General features: G+C 35.3%; 1 protein-coding gene across 1 annotated transcript; it reads right to left on the reverse strand.

Moving 5' to 3' along the window:
* Positions 1-11919, reverse strand: LOC149790750 (putative methyltransferase DDB_G0268948). The gene is made up of 5 exons (XM_089972815.1): positions 11798-11919; positions 9602-10069; positions 8038-8120; positions 6459-6581; positions 1-3483 (listed from the first exon to the last, which is right to left on the reverse strand). Exons 2-5 carry the CDS (start codon positions 10064-10066, stop codon positions 3393-3395), a joined length of 762 nt encoding a protein of 253 aa, XP_089828941.1. The 5' UTR covers positions 10067-10069; positions 11798-11919; the 3' UTR covers positions 1-3392.
* Positions 11920-18196: the final 6277 nt, after the last annotated feature.

Here is an 18196-nt window from a genome sequence, read left to right on the forward strand (position 1 = left end):
AAATTCTAACAATCATTTTCTTTATTCGACAAAATAAATTTTTATTATACAAATTTAAATTACAATTCCGAAAATTACACTTTCCAGTACACTTTAAAGTTCACTGCAATTCAAAATTGGACACTTCACAAATTTATTATACAAATTTTAATTACAATTCCGAAAATTACACTTTATAAAAATTCTTCAAACAAGCGACAATTTAACAATCTCAAGAAATTAAATGATAACAATACGCTCCTTCATATTTGAGCTGATTCATAACTGTACACGTTCTAAAAATTCCTTAAAAAATATGACAATTTGACAATCCCAAGAAATTACCTAATAACAAACACTAAAATTCGCTTAAATCCCAGACTGGACTTTACCAATATCAGATACTAGCATAACTGTTAGTCTCAGTAAAACGAAATTCAGGATGACCACCCCATCAAGACCTGATCGTGTTCGATAAAATTGTACACAAACCTAATGATATTACTCTACCATCTTATAGAACTTTGCCGACCAGAATTACTAGACATAGGCACACCCTTTTCTTTGTTTAGTTCCAGGCAACGACCATTTATTATAAATATTCCTCTTTTCTTTTGGCAACTGTATTGTGGAACACGTATCGCAGTTTTGCCAAAAGTAGAACCCTATAAATTAAAAGTTTGTGGATTTTTATCCTATTAAACTCCATTTTACCTTGAATTTTTCTTCCCTAAATAATACGTAAAGACGGACAACTGAACCTACTCCTTGAAAGAGGGCGCTGCAGTAGATATAGGTCAAAAAGCAAAGTATAACGTGTAAGTAAATTGATTATTAAACGCTGTGAAGCAGATTATGATTATTGCATGTATAAAATTCGAGTCTACACCATATTGTCAATAAAATCTCAAATGATACAGATAATAAGCTTCAGAAAGTATAATTGACACACACACATGCACACACACACACACACACACACACACACTGTTGTTTCCGATTTTCAACAGCAGAACGAATTTGCCAAACAAACAAAAAACCAAAATAATTTTTTGTTCCCTCATAGGTTTTTTGCAAGCATCTGTGTAACACTCATGAAAACCCAGAATACAGTCTTTAGAGAGTTATAAATATTGAGAGGTATATTCGGAAATATTTGTATTTGTATAAATGTTCAGTCCAATGCTATTGTCACACTAATAAATTCAAAGAAGCCTTTTTTCTGAATTCAGAAGTATTACGTCTAAGAATTACATATTGTAAATGTTCAGATTTCATTATTGATCTCTGCGCTTTTCAAGTAGACGTTTAATGCGCACATCATATACAAAGCCCAAATGTTATTAACTGTAAGTTTTACTTTTTATATCACCATCAAAATGTAGCATAACTAACTAACAGGAATGTATCAATCAAATGTTTTTTCATTTACAGTTGTGGTTATAATTGTGGTTGGATATGGTTTTGATTTTTAATTCACCGTGGCATGAATTTATGGCATGGTCCTGCGTTAGTTATGTCATCCATAAACATTGGCTATTGAAACTTCTTCCCAAAAACCATGGAAACGGTTTTAATGAAATAAAGCCGAGAGCTTGGAGGCATGACAAACTATCAAGTGTATACAAATGGCACCGATCTACCATCACATATGGCTACCGTTTCTAAAAATAAAAGTCCCATATCTATAGCCTGTTTTACATGATTACTTCTGTCATTTGCTGTTTTCTACGTCAACTAAATCTTTACCGTGATGATTTCCTTTAGTCTGAGGCTTAATATACCACGTTCGTACAGTATTGTTCTCCCTTTTTTGTACAGCTATTTATTTGCATTTATAATAACGATAAGATAATCTATTACGCATACGTCCACACTCAATCGCTACAAAAGCTAACAAAGAGCGGAGTTATTATTTTACTTGAAGAACTTGACTTGCAGCTGCTATTTACAGACTTCTCATATGACTGAGGCCTATGTAATTGCGTTGAATATATGTCTAATTCATGTAAAGCTGTCTTTATTTGCATTTTTAAAAAACCAAATCATGAATTAGAGGTCTCTGTTTCTATTAGTGAGATCTATGATCGAATTAATCTCTCTTATTCATTTTGCAGAGGTATCCAATTGATTAACGATGGTTACAGTTCAACTAGGTGTTGTTGTAGTTACGTGACATAAGCAGGGGGCGACAACTGCCACAGGTGTTATCATTTAAGTGGACAGAATCTAATCACAGCATAAATTAACAGAGCATGGATAGGGTACTAACGTAGTCATGAACGAAACATAAAGAGAAACTATCAGACGTCATTCTCACATTTTGTTTCATGTTGCCACTAAATTGATCATTCATAAGTGTCGGTGACATTTTTTCAGTGCATACAGACTCCATATTGCTCTGCTCTTCATTACAGTGTCTAGACAAAAAGGCATCGATTTTTTATTAGGAGTTTTTCTTTCACACACTGACTGCCAAATGTCCAGGATAATTCATTAAAGAAACCGTGACATCACTATTACCATTAGCCCTTGAGGAGAAACAATGATGGCAACCACGATCCCCGTCTGCTCCTTACTTTAAGACATTAACTACGGCCAGATATGGCCAATCTCTGTGTCTACCATCGTGATTCTTTTTGCACTTGATGCCCACAATCAAGCTCACCAAAACTGCCAAACAATGATCAACACAAACACTCGACTGTATTACAGATCACGAGTTAATGACAAATGCAGGCCTGACCCTAGAGCAAGTCAACGAGGCAACCGCCTTGGGCCCTGCACTTTCAGGAAATCAACTCCGCAATGAAATTTGTTTGTTTGGGGCCCCACCCATCGCTTGCTGCCTTGGACCCCACACATTCTAGGACCGGGACTAGACAGATGATACATTATATTAATGACTGAGTGTTTCTGATATCAATAGGAGTCTGCATATTTTCTTTATGCTTTCATGAGAAAGTCTATTCAAACACAACATTTTTAAACTTTCATCAGTTTGCTGTGTTGAAAAGTGATATGAAAATCATATGTTGGCTAGGTCTTGCAAGATCTTGTTTGTGGTCGGATGCCTGTTTTGAGCCAATATCTTGTAAGTGACATTAAAATAAAATAAAATGAAATAAAATAAAATTTCTCGTTTTGATTTCACAGTTGACAGTTCCCAGAATCGTATATTGTTTAGCCCCAGATAAGATAAGATAAGAATTCTTTTTTTCAGACTACAAAGTCCATACCTCTAAATTAAAATATAATTATAAAGTAAAAACATTGTAATCATAAAAGAACATATATATCATACATACAAGTATACAGATACATCTGCAACAATTAATTGTGACATGCATCGTTAAGAGTGACATTAAATGGCACATTTAAAGAGTAATTTTCCAGAATACGGAAAAGTCCTTTCATTTCCGGCATAGTATCAGAACGTAATCGTAACACAGATGCATCGTTCTTGTTTCTCCTGTCTTGTCGTCGTAATAAAATTTTCTCAACCTGCAAAATTTATCAGAAATTGATACGTAGCAAGAAGAAGGGGATATGAAGCTCTCTTCACATATATATATATATATATATATATATATATATATATATATATATATATATATATATATATATATATATATATATATATAGAGAGAGAGAGAGAGAGAGAGAGAGAGAGAGAGAGAGAGAGACTAGAGTGGTATACATGGCTACTGATTTTTAGGGGAAGCAGATATGTCCTCCTAAATGTACCTTGTACTTGTCATCAGCTCCTCAATACAATAATGTTTTCTTGTGTCACCGTAACAGTTTTTCCAATTTAACTTTAATTCGATTAAACAATTGTTAAGTTTTTCTGCTCATTCTTTCAAGCGTGCACACGCACGTATACTCGCACGCCCTATCTCTCTCAATCGGTCGACCTCAATACACAGTCTCCGCTGAATATAACACATTGATGATAGATTATATGATGCTAATTTACTTTCCAATGCACACACCAATACGATTTCGTAACTGATTATAATAATGAGTCGTATGTATATTGGTTCTGGATAGTCCTTGACGCATATTTATTGAGACTTTTTCAATGATCCAGTTAATCACCGAGAAAAGCGACCATTGTTTAATTCAAACTTATCTATTTAACAATAATTTTAGTACATATTCTATCGACTAGTGACTATTTAGCCAAGCTTTCCTCGCATATAATAGCAATTTGACTATGATGACCTTGTACACGGATGAATCAACCCAACTTTCGGTTCTGTTTGGCTATCAGCTAGCGTGTAAATTACATACATATACAAGCACAAATATATGTCTCTGATAAAGTGATTAATGGAATGAATAGTAATTTATGCAAAATAAGAGGGGATATTATTTAGGGCGGGTGCAACGTGTTAATCGATTGATTGTCTCGCGTCAAGGCGTTGAGTATATATATATATGTGTGTGTGTGTGTGTGTGTGTCAATTTAGAAATCCGAATCAGAAAGCACACCTGACTGGCTGAAGTTTCGAAATAACAACGCCATCCAAGGCATCCTCATTTTCCTGGGTGAGGATAGTCAAACCTGTATACAGCGGCAATCAATGTGAAAAGGTAAAAGCGGTCGTAGTTTACATGTTACAAGTGAAGGCCGATTCATCTCTCAAACTTGGTGCATGACAAATGATTGTACTATGCACCGAATAGAACTGGCATTAATATTAGTAGCAGTGTTAGTATTATTTTTCATGTATTATTATTAGCAATAGTAGTTTACTAAGAAGATACTTGATTTATTGTAGCTGTTTAGCGAAAAACAGAACCAACAAAGATGTTCCACCCAAGATTAGTGTACCCTCACTCTAATCCCTAATGGTCATTACATTATCACTGAGTATCCTTTCATTGTAACATAAGTGTAAGTTTTGATCAATATTTAGCAGGTCCTTAAATTCGCATCCAAATCTATGACAGGGAAACACAGAACTGGCTTTTTGTTAGGCCCGATGGTGTGTAATTAAACATGAATCAAGTTTTCACATTTCAAACAATTGATGGATTAAGCAGTTGTTCAAACTCACTGATATCAAACAGTTTCCTTTGATGGTGAGGGAATGAAAATAAAAATAAGCTGAGGTGATAGAATCAGGTTTTAAATCTCAACATCTGCCATGCCTTGCTCATCAAACAAAAGAAGTTTAGCTTGCATGCTTGGAACGAACACTGCTGATATGCTCCAGTGATTGAAGTGGGAGGGACATACGGACTTTTTTCAGCAGTTTCAGTTGGCTAAGAAAGTGTCACCCATAAACCTGTACAATATTGTTCCACGTGTATTTGTGTACGCATGGGTAGGGTTTATATGTGGATGTGTACACATGGATAGGGTTTTTATGTGGATGTGTACACATGGGTAGGGTTTTTATGTGGATGTGTGTACACATATATAGGGTTTTTATGTGGATGTGTACGCATGGATAGGGTTTATATGTGGATGTGTACACATGGATGGGGTTTTTATGTGGATGTGTACACTTGGGTAGGGTTTTTATTTGGGCAACGATATTTACAAGTCTATGTGAGATCGATCCTGGTTGGATTTAGAACTTTCAAAAAGTCTTACTTAACATGATTTTAAGTGTGATTTAATTACAATTGCTGCATCGAGCGAGTTTTTGGCAATGATCTTAATCGTGAATAATTTGACAGGTAAGATTTACTTCAGTAGGATCAACTTGACTGTTGAACAAACCTGTAACGAAGGGAAAGTGAGATATTACTAAAGTGTCAACTCTGAATATTTTTTGGTACGATCACAGATGCCTAGAGCATAAAAACCAGGTCAGTTTCTCCTTTTGTTGACAGCAATAAAAAGTCTTACTAAACAATATTCCATACCTTGAATAAGACTAATATACCTATGTCTTACCTAACAATATTCCATACCTTGAATAAGACTAACATGCATATGTCTTACCTAACAATATTCCATACCTTGAATAAGACTAAGATGCATATGTCTTACCTAACAATATTCCATACCTTGAATAAGACTAACATACAAATGTCGTACTTAACAATATTCCATACCTTGAATAAGACTAACATACCTGTGTCGTACTAAACAATATTCCATACCTTGAATAAGACTAATATAAATACGTCTTACTAAACAATATTCCATACCTTGAAAAAGACTAACATACAAATGTCTTACTAAACAATATTCCATACCTTGAAAAAGACTAACATACATATGTCTTACTAAACAATATTCCATACCTTGAAAAAGACTAACATACATATGTCTTACTAAACAATATTCCATACCTTGAATAAGACTAATATACATATGTCTTACTAAACAATATTCCATACCTTGAAAAAGACTAACATACAAATGTCTTACTAAACAATATTCCATACCTTGAATAAGACTAACATACATATGTCGTGCCTGAGCTCAACAATTACAAGAATAACCTTGGACTTACTTTTCTTCTAGATGTCTTGCTGCATCCGGATTCTTGTCTGTGAAACACTGCCAAGCTGAAAGACTCGACAGAAAACCAAGAAAACTTTCTACACTAGATTCAACAGTGTGAACATATTCTTGTCTGAAAATAAGAAATATCATAATTGAATATCAGCATTTATTTATTAAATACCGATCATTATACTATTCATGATGATGGCTACAATTCCCTAAGGCTCACCTGAAACCGTGCATGAGATGCGCACCTGATACAGGCAAAAAATGAATACCCAAACAATTAGAATGCCTACATGGGATGATTGGAATAGGAAGTTGTTATTCAAATAATCGTTTGTTTACATAATAATATTTACAGCATCTTTAAAAGAAACAAACAGGAAGAAATGTACACTATGCAACGGTGAATTAGTCTATATTTGAACAAATAAAGTATACCCTTCTAAATAACCTGAAATTCAAACTGAGACTTATAAGGTAAAATTCTGAATAGTTACATTATACTCTTGACAGAATAGCATGTAATAAGGCAAGTTTATATAGAATATGTTACTGAATAGAGGTCACGTGAAAGTCAACATGGTATTGAATAGACGTCTTGTCAAAGTCGGCATGGTACTGAATAGAAGTCTTGTCAAAGTCAAGATGGTATTGAATAGAGGTCTTGTCAAAGTCAAGATGGTATTGAATAGAGGTCACATCAAAGTCATCATGGTATTGAATAAAAGTCTTGTAAAAGTCAAGATGGTATTGAATAGAGGTCATTTCTAAGGCAACATGGTATTGAATAGAGGTCACATCAAAGTCATCATGGTATTGAATAGAAGTCTTGTCAAAGTCAAGATGGTATTGAATAGAGGTCACTTCAAAGTCAACATGGTAATGAATAGAGGTCACTTCAAAGTTACCATGGTATTAAATAGAGGTAACATCAAACTCAACAAAGCCTTTAAATATCAATCAACTAGATCTCTAAAAATTACTATGATCTTTTGTCAGACACTCTTTAAGTCAGGATCAGTTGTAGTTCATTGCTTGGGAAAGTTAATTCCAATCTTTTTCTTCATTTGGTCTTTTATACAAGTTAGGATGTGATTACACGCAGTACCGGATTACCCATTAATCACACTAGGTATGTGCTTTCGGCATCAGCCCAACAGGGGTACCAGAAAAAATTCAAATTAAATTTTGATGATAAGATCGATTGAATTATATATGAATGACCATTTGGATGGAAATTTTGATGATAAGATCGATTGAATTATATATGAATGACCATTTGGATGGAAATTTTGATGATAAGAGCGATTGAATTATATATGAATGACCATTTGGATGGAAATTTGATGGAAATTAGTGAAACCAAACATGACTCAGATCCTCTTTAAATAAATATGGTAAAGGCATAAACAAATTCTTGGTCATTAAAATAGTTTAGCACCATTGCAATCGATATAAAGTAATTAGCTATATAGCGTAATTAGCGATATGGCGTAATTAGCGATGGATAAATATCACCTGAGAAGCTATTAAGTTATCTTTCAATCACAATTATTAGCAGGACTAAAACATGCATATACCTTTTAACATATTGAAACGGAAATTGCACTCCAGTATATTTATCCCAAAAATGTTTGATATGCGGGTCCATAAACGGAATCAACTGAAAAGGAATCAAGATTTATACATTATACGATTGTGAGTACCAGGTAACAAAATCAGTTGCAATTTAACCGGCTTTTCCTCTGCTAAATGGGCAAGTCCGTCTTTATTGCCATATTTATAAACACAAATTAATTAAAGTTATTATAGATGTGTGCAATTAATATCCAGTATGTCTTAGAGCACCAAGCCCAACTTTCAGGTTGACTACATGTGCGGACTTTTCCGTCGCAGACTGACCACGTGTACGATTGTTTCCGCATTATACAAGTTTTCTTCACGTTGCGGTAAGGCCCAAGGAAGAATTGTATTATAATCAAAATTTCCGTCGGTAACCTGACCGTTTTCATTTAATTCCAGCATGTAAATTAATGCATCAATTTTTTTCTCAAATGCATCCAGCTTTTTACAATATTGCAAGATCTACGGACGAATTACATAATTTTTTTTATATTAAAGTGACTGATTTATCTGTTTCTATGTTTTGTCTCTTTTTTGTTGTTGTTGTTGTTTATGCTTTTTTTGCTGCCGATTTCTTAAATGATTTCCTTTAGTGCTGCTTATATTTCCGAACTGCGTATATAAGTTAATATCGTGTGTGTGTGTGTGTGTGTGTGTGTGTGTGTGTGTGTGTGCAAAATATGTGTGGTCAGTCTAAAGTTTGATCGGTATCATATTTGAATTATATTTGTACTAAATATTAATGTAAAATGAAATGAATGACACGTCATGAATTTTCAGATCAACATATATGATCCGCCTCTCGATTATCAGATCTGACTCTACACTGGCATAGCAAATTAGGCAACAAAGTCATTAATATGGCTAAGACTTTCGAAATAATTACAAATAAATCTCAGCATGAACCCAAACGTACACGAAAATCAAATGAGAACTTCTGTAGTTTTGAAACTGAATAGTTTACAAGACTGACAGTTACTAGGGTGTCGACAAGCAAGGCGACAATCTTCCAACCATACCGTATTTACGTAACACTCAAACCTAGCCATTTATGGTAGTGGTAAGCCGGCGGCTGTTAGCTGCAGTGATTAAACTTTTGACTCATGGGTGGGCCGAGTCGGTGAATCATCAATACATTGTCATAGGTTGATCTTCACTGGTGGCTTTAGTAATATGAGATAAAACAGGGTTTATCAGATCCTAGAAATTGCATGATATACCGAAATCTTAATTAACCAAATTTGATGATCTGCCGAAACCTAGATTAACCATATTAATGATAAAATGGTAAATACATATTTGCGTGTTTCTTTATTATTTAGTGTAAAAAATAAAACGTGATCGTGTCTTCAATAGTGTTACAACATCTCTGTGGAAGAACAGGTGGAGACGTCGGCCTTTTTCATAACTAGCATATTTTCTTCTTTCCTTCTTTTTATTTATCATGAATGAAACAGAAAAGCAAAAAATCACAACACTTTGCCACAGATTTCTAGTTTGACAAATATTAAAACTGAATACCTCATTATAAAAGCTTTCAACATCCGGGCAGTCGGCTCGTGGGAGCATGTATGAATACACAGCACAAACGCCACCTGCTTTTAGAACTCTCTTTGCTTCCTGCAAAAATTTTGGAATATCAAACCAATGCATAGAAACACCAGCCGTGACGAGGTCAACTCTGTCATTGTCAAGGAAACTAAGATTTTCCGCTTGTCCTACACGAAATTCGATTTTGACATCATGTCCATATTTGGATTTTGCCACCTTTATCTGATCTTCGCTGATGTCCAACCCAATGACAGACAGGAAATGACGACACAACTGTTGGCAACTTTGGCCGCTCCCACATCCAACGTCGACTGCCAATAGGAATGAGCCATCTTTGCAGCACTCAGCTATAGAATCAAATATCCAGTCGGGATGTTGAATTCGGTATTTTGCATATGCCGATGTGCAGATCTCGCCTTTATAGACATCTGACATTTTCTTAAAGCAAAGAAAGATACAAAAGGTAACATCAACAAATTATAAACTATTTGAAAAAATCATCTTAATTTGTTTTTGTATTGCAAGTGCACCAGTTTTCTTCACTTTTGTTTGTCAATAAAGCCATTCAGTCAGCAGGTAAATATGAAGGTAGGTAAGCGTACCTAGTTATTCATATATTCACCAAATCATTTGTTGCTTCTACTTGTATGTATGTATGCATGTATGACTTTATTTCCTCTTCAGAAGAGATTTCATTCAGTTAAGTTTTCATTATTACACAATAAACATAGGAACATAGCTTGACATTAATGGATTTACAGAACACTAAATATGTAATATATATATATAAATTTATTGACTAAATAGATATAAACAGTTTTATTAATATTTTTATTATGTATAATACACACTTATTAAAGATATAGAAAATAAATAAATAAATTTAAAAAATAAATACATTTAAAAATACTATAACATATTATATCTTCATATGTTATTGGGAAATGTTCGATATTTCATCAGAACTCAATTTATATAATTAAAAATTATGGCGCGCATAATACTTACTATCAAGTATTTTATAAATAATTAATCATAATATAATGAGAATTAATCAGAACTGCACTTTCATTTTTAAAGAATTAGTTAACTTATTTGTATGGTATTAGTTTATACTTTCACTAGTTAAGTTATTCTGTAAATTAGAATAATATAAACATATTCTTAACTAATGGTAAAAAGGGGACATAATTAAAAAAAAATGATTAATGAATGTCGTATAGTGTTTTTGAATTTAGACCTTTTGAATATACCGTATTAAGACGGCAAATGCAATAGGTTTCCTTTAGCAGACGTTCCATCTCAGAATCAGCTTTGACAATAGCTTGGAAGGAGAAATCTTCCAAAGTATGGGAAATTTTGTTAAAATGTGCGGCAACACGAGATGAAAATAATTGATCGATATAATTTTTTGTATTATACATTAGTTTGAATTCAGTCTGATGAGGTATTAAAGCGAAACCGGTCACACATTCTACGTGTTGGTGTTGTTTATTATATATATATATATATATATATATATATATATATATATATATATATATATATATATATATATATATATATATATATATATATATATATATATATATATATATATATATATATATGTATGTATACAGATACGTACATATAAACATACATACACATACACGAATACATACATATACACATACATATACATATATCAAAGAAAAGAAAACACAATATCTGAAGACATGAGTGAGAGAACTCATTGCTAACGAAATATATAGGCAACAGAGATAAAGAGAAGGAAAAAAAGGATTTTGAATTATTTACATTCGACTGGAAGGATTTAAATGGATTATCGCATTGGCTCTAACTTAGAACACTTGTAAATAATTTATAAGATAGAAATGAAATGGGTCCATTTCCCTAATTTACTGAACAAGCATAATATCAGATATCGTTTTCAAGTTCATTTGTTCTTCTGTAGATTGTGTCTATTCCATCAGCAACCACACAGATGAATGCCTGCCATGATTGATCACCCATGTATGTGTGTGTGTGTGTGTGTGTGTGTGTGTGTGTGTGTCTCAACACGCTGCTTTTAGTTTTATTCATTATTGTGTCTGCACATCTGCATGTTCGCCGATCTTATGAGAGAGAGAGAGAGAGAGAGAGAGAGAGATTCACTGCACTCACCTTCAGTCGATAGAGGAGTTAACAAAAAAATATGTTCTTTTTTCTTTAAAATTCCCGTTCGACCCGAAGCTTGACTCAGTACTAATCAAAGTCCACTACGTGGTAGACAGGATACTGCTAGCCATTTTGAATATATAATGAGTTAACAAATAATGAATTTAAAATGTCTTTTTAACCTTGAGCGTTCAAATTTTGACCTTAGTATGCCCATGCATTCATTGATTGCCACGCGTTTGACTGTTAACTTATTTGTTGGTTTTTTTTACCTTATTTTCTTCATAAGGACTTAATTACCAATGTAAGCTATCATTGCAAGTAAAATTATACATTTAAATAAAAACGTCAAAAATTTTCAAACAATAATAGTGTAAATTGTGAATCTGTAAGATCACTTACCTTATTTCCTTTACCATGGTTGCTATATTGCATAAAGACATGTATAGAGCTAGCGGTCGCACATTTATAATCTTACTTACATTTCATGTAAAACATTGCGAAAGAGTCCTTCAGTCATTATGCGTAAATTAACTGTCGCATATACTCATTTATAAGACGAGTCCAACTACCAACGACCTTGACAAGTATTGATTTATCTTTATATCAAAGTTCATGTTGTTTGTCTGATAGATTACTCCTTACAAACTGCATACACCCAGACTTGCCTGCACAATATGCGACGACAGATCAGGGTCTATGCTGTATCCAGTTGGGCATGTTTTATAAGTTAATATATACGGCGAGAGTATCGTTATTGAATTAATGATTGGAGAAACCACCTGATTTTGATTTCTATTAGAGTCATGTCCTTTCAGATGAGGTCAGATCGATTCGTAGGTAACCGTAGTCTTGTACTTTCAGATGCAGTCAGAACGAGCAATATGAAATTGGAGACTTGTACTTTGAGATGCGGTCAAATCAATTCTCACCTGCGAACAGTACTTTGAGATATGCATTGAGACATTGAAACAATTTACAAGTGTGCATTACTATGAAGCCCACTATAACGTAAAGCGGCTTTGATTTTCTCTTCAACCTCACATAAATAAGGAGCATAAAAAATATTTCCTTTACTTTCCATTCACAAATTAGCATGCGATAATTTAAAGCGTATTCTATAATGTAAAATTAGTTTTATAAAAGAGGGTATTCATTTTTAAAAGTCCTTTTCCTTCAATTTTACACATATTAACTTGGGAATAACGCGCTAACCTGAAGGAAAAAAAATAAACACTACATACCCGTCATTGCGTAAACATCGAGACATTCAAACAGTACTTTTTCTGTCCAAAGAATTCGAGCACAATAAAAATAATCAATGTTCTTAAATATCTTGATCTAAAAATGTCATATCTACTTTTTTATTATCTTGTCTGCTATTACATTTATGAGACCGAACCAACTACGTCTAACACGAGGTTATGAAGGAGAAATCTGCCCTTGAATAAAACTGAGACTACACACACTTGCGAAACTCGCGTGTTACTTACATAATTAAATAATTCGGAAAACGTGCAATTATTTCTATATACGGTACACAACATTTATTATATTTGACATGCATGACCACTTTATCTCCATTTGTGCGTTCCTCAGCCTTTACATTTAAAAAAGTGATTAATTCAACACATATGCTATCTTAAGATGAATGTTCCTGTGTCTTTATCGTTACCGTCAACAAGCTGGAGATATCTCTGTTTGAGAAACTGCTTGATTCGCTGGTTGTTGTTAAAAATCTGGTTTGAAAACTAAGCCTAGTTAATGTTTACTCTCAAAAGCCTTTTGAAATCACTGATTTTAATATTCATACATTAAGCCTCATATATATAATCAGCATATCCCCCAGGGCTGTGCAATTGAGGGTTAAAAAACCTTGGTGTCAGAGTTGGGGGTAACATAAAAAATGTGGGGGTCAAAAATGTACTGACAAATTTTCATCTCACCCGCACTTTTTCAGCTCGAAATAAGATATTGCACCGTGCACAGCTGACTCTCTCTCTCTCTCTCTCTCTCTCTCTCTCTCTCTCTCTCTCTCTCTCGTATAAAGTCGTAATTTTAACAGTCTCCTTATAATCTTTATGTAGCACTATTATAGACCAACACATTACATATAAGCCAATACAAAAAGTCAGAGTAGTGAAAGGGGCCACCATAGGGACAATGGGAATTAGCATTACAGACCCCCCCCCCCGGGCCACTATAGGGACTATGTAAATTTAACATGGGAAAAATTGCTGGGCCACTATAGGGACAATGGAATTTAACATGGGAATAGATTTTGGGCTTGTTTAGGGACAAGGGGAATTTAATGGGAGAAAAAAACTACTTTAGGGACAAGGGGAATTTAACATGGGATTTTTTTAAAAATTTTTTTTAAAAAACGGGGTAGGCAATGGAAAGTCAATCTCTTTTCGAGACCTATGAATGGCCCTAAAAAGGGCCTTTGGGTTTCTTCTTCTTCTTCTTCTATTTCCTCCACTTCTTCATCCATCCCCTTATCTTGCCTAATAATCCTTTCTTCTTCTTTTTTTATATCTGACTCTGGTAACCAGTCAGGATGACCCAACTCTCTAAACTTGGTCTGTATCTTCATCCAATTGTTGTTAAGTCTCTCAAATTCTTCCTTTCTCTTTTTTATTTCCTCATCTTTTCTTTCTTCCCTCCATCTCTCTTTAATCTTCTCTACTTCTTCTTCCATTACTTTTCTCATCATATCTTCCCCTTTCTTCATCTTGTCCAACCCCCATTTTACATTCCTCCACTCTGTCCAGTACAATATCTTTTCTAGGAAGCACCGGACTTGGATGACATGATCCAGTGCTTCCTTCAAACTTCCCACTCTGAAGTAAGGTGGGTTAATGAAGCCTCTTGACTTATTGACTTCTTCTTCTATCATCCCTGCTATGATATCTCTTGCTGTCTTTAGGCCTTGAACTTGACTGGTTACCAAGTCTTTTATATCTCCATGCCTCCATTCCTCTTCTATTCTTCCTATAACATATTCTACATCCATTATCCAAAAATAGATGTCTCTCAATAGATTAAATAAAACTGATACTTGAGTCATTTTGTCTCAGTTATTCCTTAGAATGGTGCGAACGACGAACTTTGTGGGTTCTTATAGTGAAAGCGCGGACGTGATGGAAAACATCCCCTTAAAACAAAATTGATCTTACCTATATCATCACCAAACAACGCGCGGACCTAAAAGAAACACTCACTTTTTTATACTGCCCATCACTATTCTAAAAAAATTTATTAAACAAATAATATGCTATTCACATACGCAAAGCAAAGCAATCAAACCCCAAATCTACTCTCCCCACACCTCAAACAGCAAAAAACATGATCTTAATCTACTATCCACACTAACGTACGTGAGCACTTACAAACACACAATCCTATACACAAACACATACACTCACATCACAAAAGAGTCAGTGTTTATATTCACACTACTCTACATACACACATTGGCAAATCGATTGTTATTTCTTTTCTAGAGTATTGGGTAGCCCTGAAAAGGGCTGTTTTTTTTTGTTTGCTATGGCAATCTTTTAGTTTCTAAGAATGCGACGTCCTCTGAGGATAGACTTTCTGACGATAGATCTGCTTCTTCGGAAAGAGAAGAAGAACTCTTTGGTGTCGATACGACAATCGACAAAGCCTCTGTCAGGTTCAGGTTGCTGCTGCTGCTGCTGCTGCTGCTGTTGTTGTTGCTGTTGCTGCTGTCTCTGAAGTCTGTACTTCTCTGTCCATTTTTCTTTCTCCCTGTTCACTTCTTCTCTGAAGAGCTCTTCTATCAGGTCTTCAGTGACTTTTAACATTCTCACATTCTCTATCTCTTCTGGCTTCGGTATCAGACTGTGTCTGACCCTATGCAAATTCACGTAGGCTTCGTTTAGCTTAGCTAGTTTGGAGCACATCTTCGTAGGAGGATGAGTCGACAATGGATGGTTAGACTGGAAACTACGCGGACGTGAAGGAAAACATCCCTCTACGGTTTTCGAGCCGCAACGTTCAATGAGTGTCATGAGAGGGATAGAGAGAAGTCAAAGAGCATGAATCAACATTCTTATAGCCAAACAAAAGACAAAGGCATTTTTTTCAAAACACAACATTTTTTTATTCAAAATCACTTAACACTAACCAACAACTCTAACATTTTTAACAATAATCCAACAATATAACATCTAACATTTTTTTCAAATCTCAAACATTTTTTTCAATTAACACTCTACTTTAAACAGGGCTGACAACGTTGTGAATGAAATTGTGATTTCCATTGTTGGAAGTCATTAGGCCATTGATGGACACTACGTTTCCTAGCTTGAGACAAAAGATAAGCATAATGGTCACAAAACCATTGATCTACTTTCACATCATTTCTAGAAGAAGAACGAGGATCAAAATGAGTCACTAAATGTTCTAAGGAATAGCCCAGGCTGCGATGATGCAGAAAATACACACAATATTGTCCACACACCAAGGAATCTGTGCCTTGTAATTTCACATTATTGAATCGAGTGGTCTGAGCATTTCTTCTCATAAAGTCAACGATATCGTCTTCCAAAGGGGGCAATCCGTACGAATCGAAATATTCCACACATCCTTCTTGAGGAAAGTAAACGGCTACCCAGTGGGTTCCTGGGAGATGACTGTCGTCCGTGTTGATCACATAAGCTAGATGGTCTTGAGGTTTGCGATGAGGGAGTTCATCTTTAGCACAGACGACAGGATTCCAAGAAGCCGTATACGAACTGTGGTTCAAAAGGTAATAAAGTTCCCAGGTATCCATGTTTTGTTTTTTTCTTCTTCAGAGGTAATAATAAGTCATCAATTCGATCCTGACTTTTTGCTTGAAAATGTCTGACAAATAACCGTTTCTTCGTTTCGTCTCCTCACTTTGATCCAGGAGAGCTTCGATACGATGGATCTCTTGAGTGGTTAATGGTGGACAAGAATGTTCACGCAAGTCTTTATACCACTGGTGCAACACGACTTCGTCCGAGATGAGACTCCAAGCTTCGTCCAGATACTCGTCCAATTTTTCTTCTTGACTCAGCATCAGGCATTTATCGTGTTGAATTTGACTGGGATGATCGCTGTGACATCCATAGCACTCTTTTTTGATCAATTCCGTCATTTTTTCGACCAAGTGTTTGGCAAAACAGGAGACTAAATGGGCTTCTTGTTCTGGCCATCTCGACTTCATCATGACAACTTCTTCGTCTTTGTCTTGGGATTCTCCTTCCAAGGTCTCCTCACATTCCATGTCCAAAGTTTCTCCACTAGGTAAAGAGGGATAACAGTCTTCCATAGCTTCTAATAGTCTAGAATGACTTCTCTCAAACTGTTGATTTCTATCGTATTATAGAATTCTGCATACAGGATGACGTTCACTGTCTCTTTCACTTCTTCTGCAAACTGAATTTCCACACGAATCTGGCCGGATTTTATAGGGTGGAAATGTCCCTCGTCACTGCCTTGGTCTGGAGTGAAATCGAAAGCCCACAAAGCATAGCCTCCTGCGTAATCTTCGTACGTAATGCCGTGACTGGTGTTGGTCCCTAACTGGCCGGTGGCTTCGTACAGGGACAAGTACGATCTCAAGTAAGTCATCTTCGTGTCACTAAAGTCAGGTTCGAAAGGTCTGGTACACAAGGTCTTGCCATCGCGACTGACTTCGATTTTCTTCACCTTAAAGTGTTTAAACTTAAAAGGATTTTTAGTGAAGTCCCCGTTGAAGGCTGAATTCTTGACCATACCAAGGATTAAACGTTTGGGTAACTGTCCTTGAAACAGATGATCTTCGATCATGGAATGATGTCCAGTGGGAATGGTGAAGGTTTTCACTTCCACGCGTCGTATGGGATATCTGGTGGTCTTCTGCTCAATGTCTGACTGATGTCGTTTCCCACTTTGGGTAACACTTCCACGCGTCGTACGTAGAGTTTGACCTCCTCGATTTGGCTTTTAGGATTGCCAGTCTTAGTAGCATCAGCATCAGCCAACAAATGGAAAGCGGCACTGCTGCGATTCAGTCTCAAGCGAACATTTACCCCGTTCAGCAAATATTTCTCTTGCAACCACATGTCCAAATGCAAACGATCCATCAGTTCTAAACTCTTTCCATCTTTGATTTTGCTTCGTCTTTCTACAAAGCCGTCATTGTCAAATGTGTCAAACTTGTTCGCATCGTCAGGTTCCCATAGCACACAAGCATTGAGATGGGTATTCGTGGCATCTATTCCGCACGTCAAGAGATTTTCCAGGTAGGCACGGTAAGGGTAAGTATCCATACTGCTGCTGACCAGTTTGCTATTCAAGTACAAGTCCATTGAGCTGAACAAGGAATGCATGAAATTGTTGACGGGAGCTATATTCTCAGCAGTGGCATCT

This window comes from Sinohyriopsis cumingii, chromosome 10, assembly GCF_028554795.1.
Source record: "Sinohyriopsis cumingii isolate HCF-2022 chromosome 10, ASM2855479v2, whole genome shotgun sequence".
Lineage (NCBI taxonomy): Eukaryota > Metazoa > Mollusca > Bivalvia > Unionida > Unionidae > Sinohyriopsis > Sinohyriopsis cumingii.

Excerpts from the sequence above, each read along its gene's own strand:
- LOC149790750 (XM_089972815.1), bottom strand. The coding sequence starts at position 10,066 with ATGTCAGATGTCTATAAAGGCGAGATCTGCACATCGGCATATGCAAAA. Across the intron at positions 8,121-9,601 it reads TTGAAAGCTTTTATAATGAG|TTGATTCCGTTTATGGACCC; the intron begins GTATTCAGTTTT and ends ATTCCTTTTCAG. Across the intron at positions 3,484-6,458 it reads GCAAGACATCTAGAAGAAAA|GTTGAGAAAATTTTATTACG; the intron begins GTAAGTCCAAGG and ends TAAATTTTGCAG.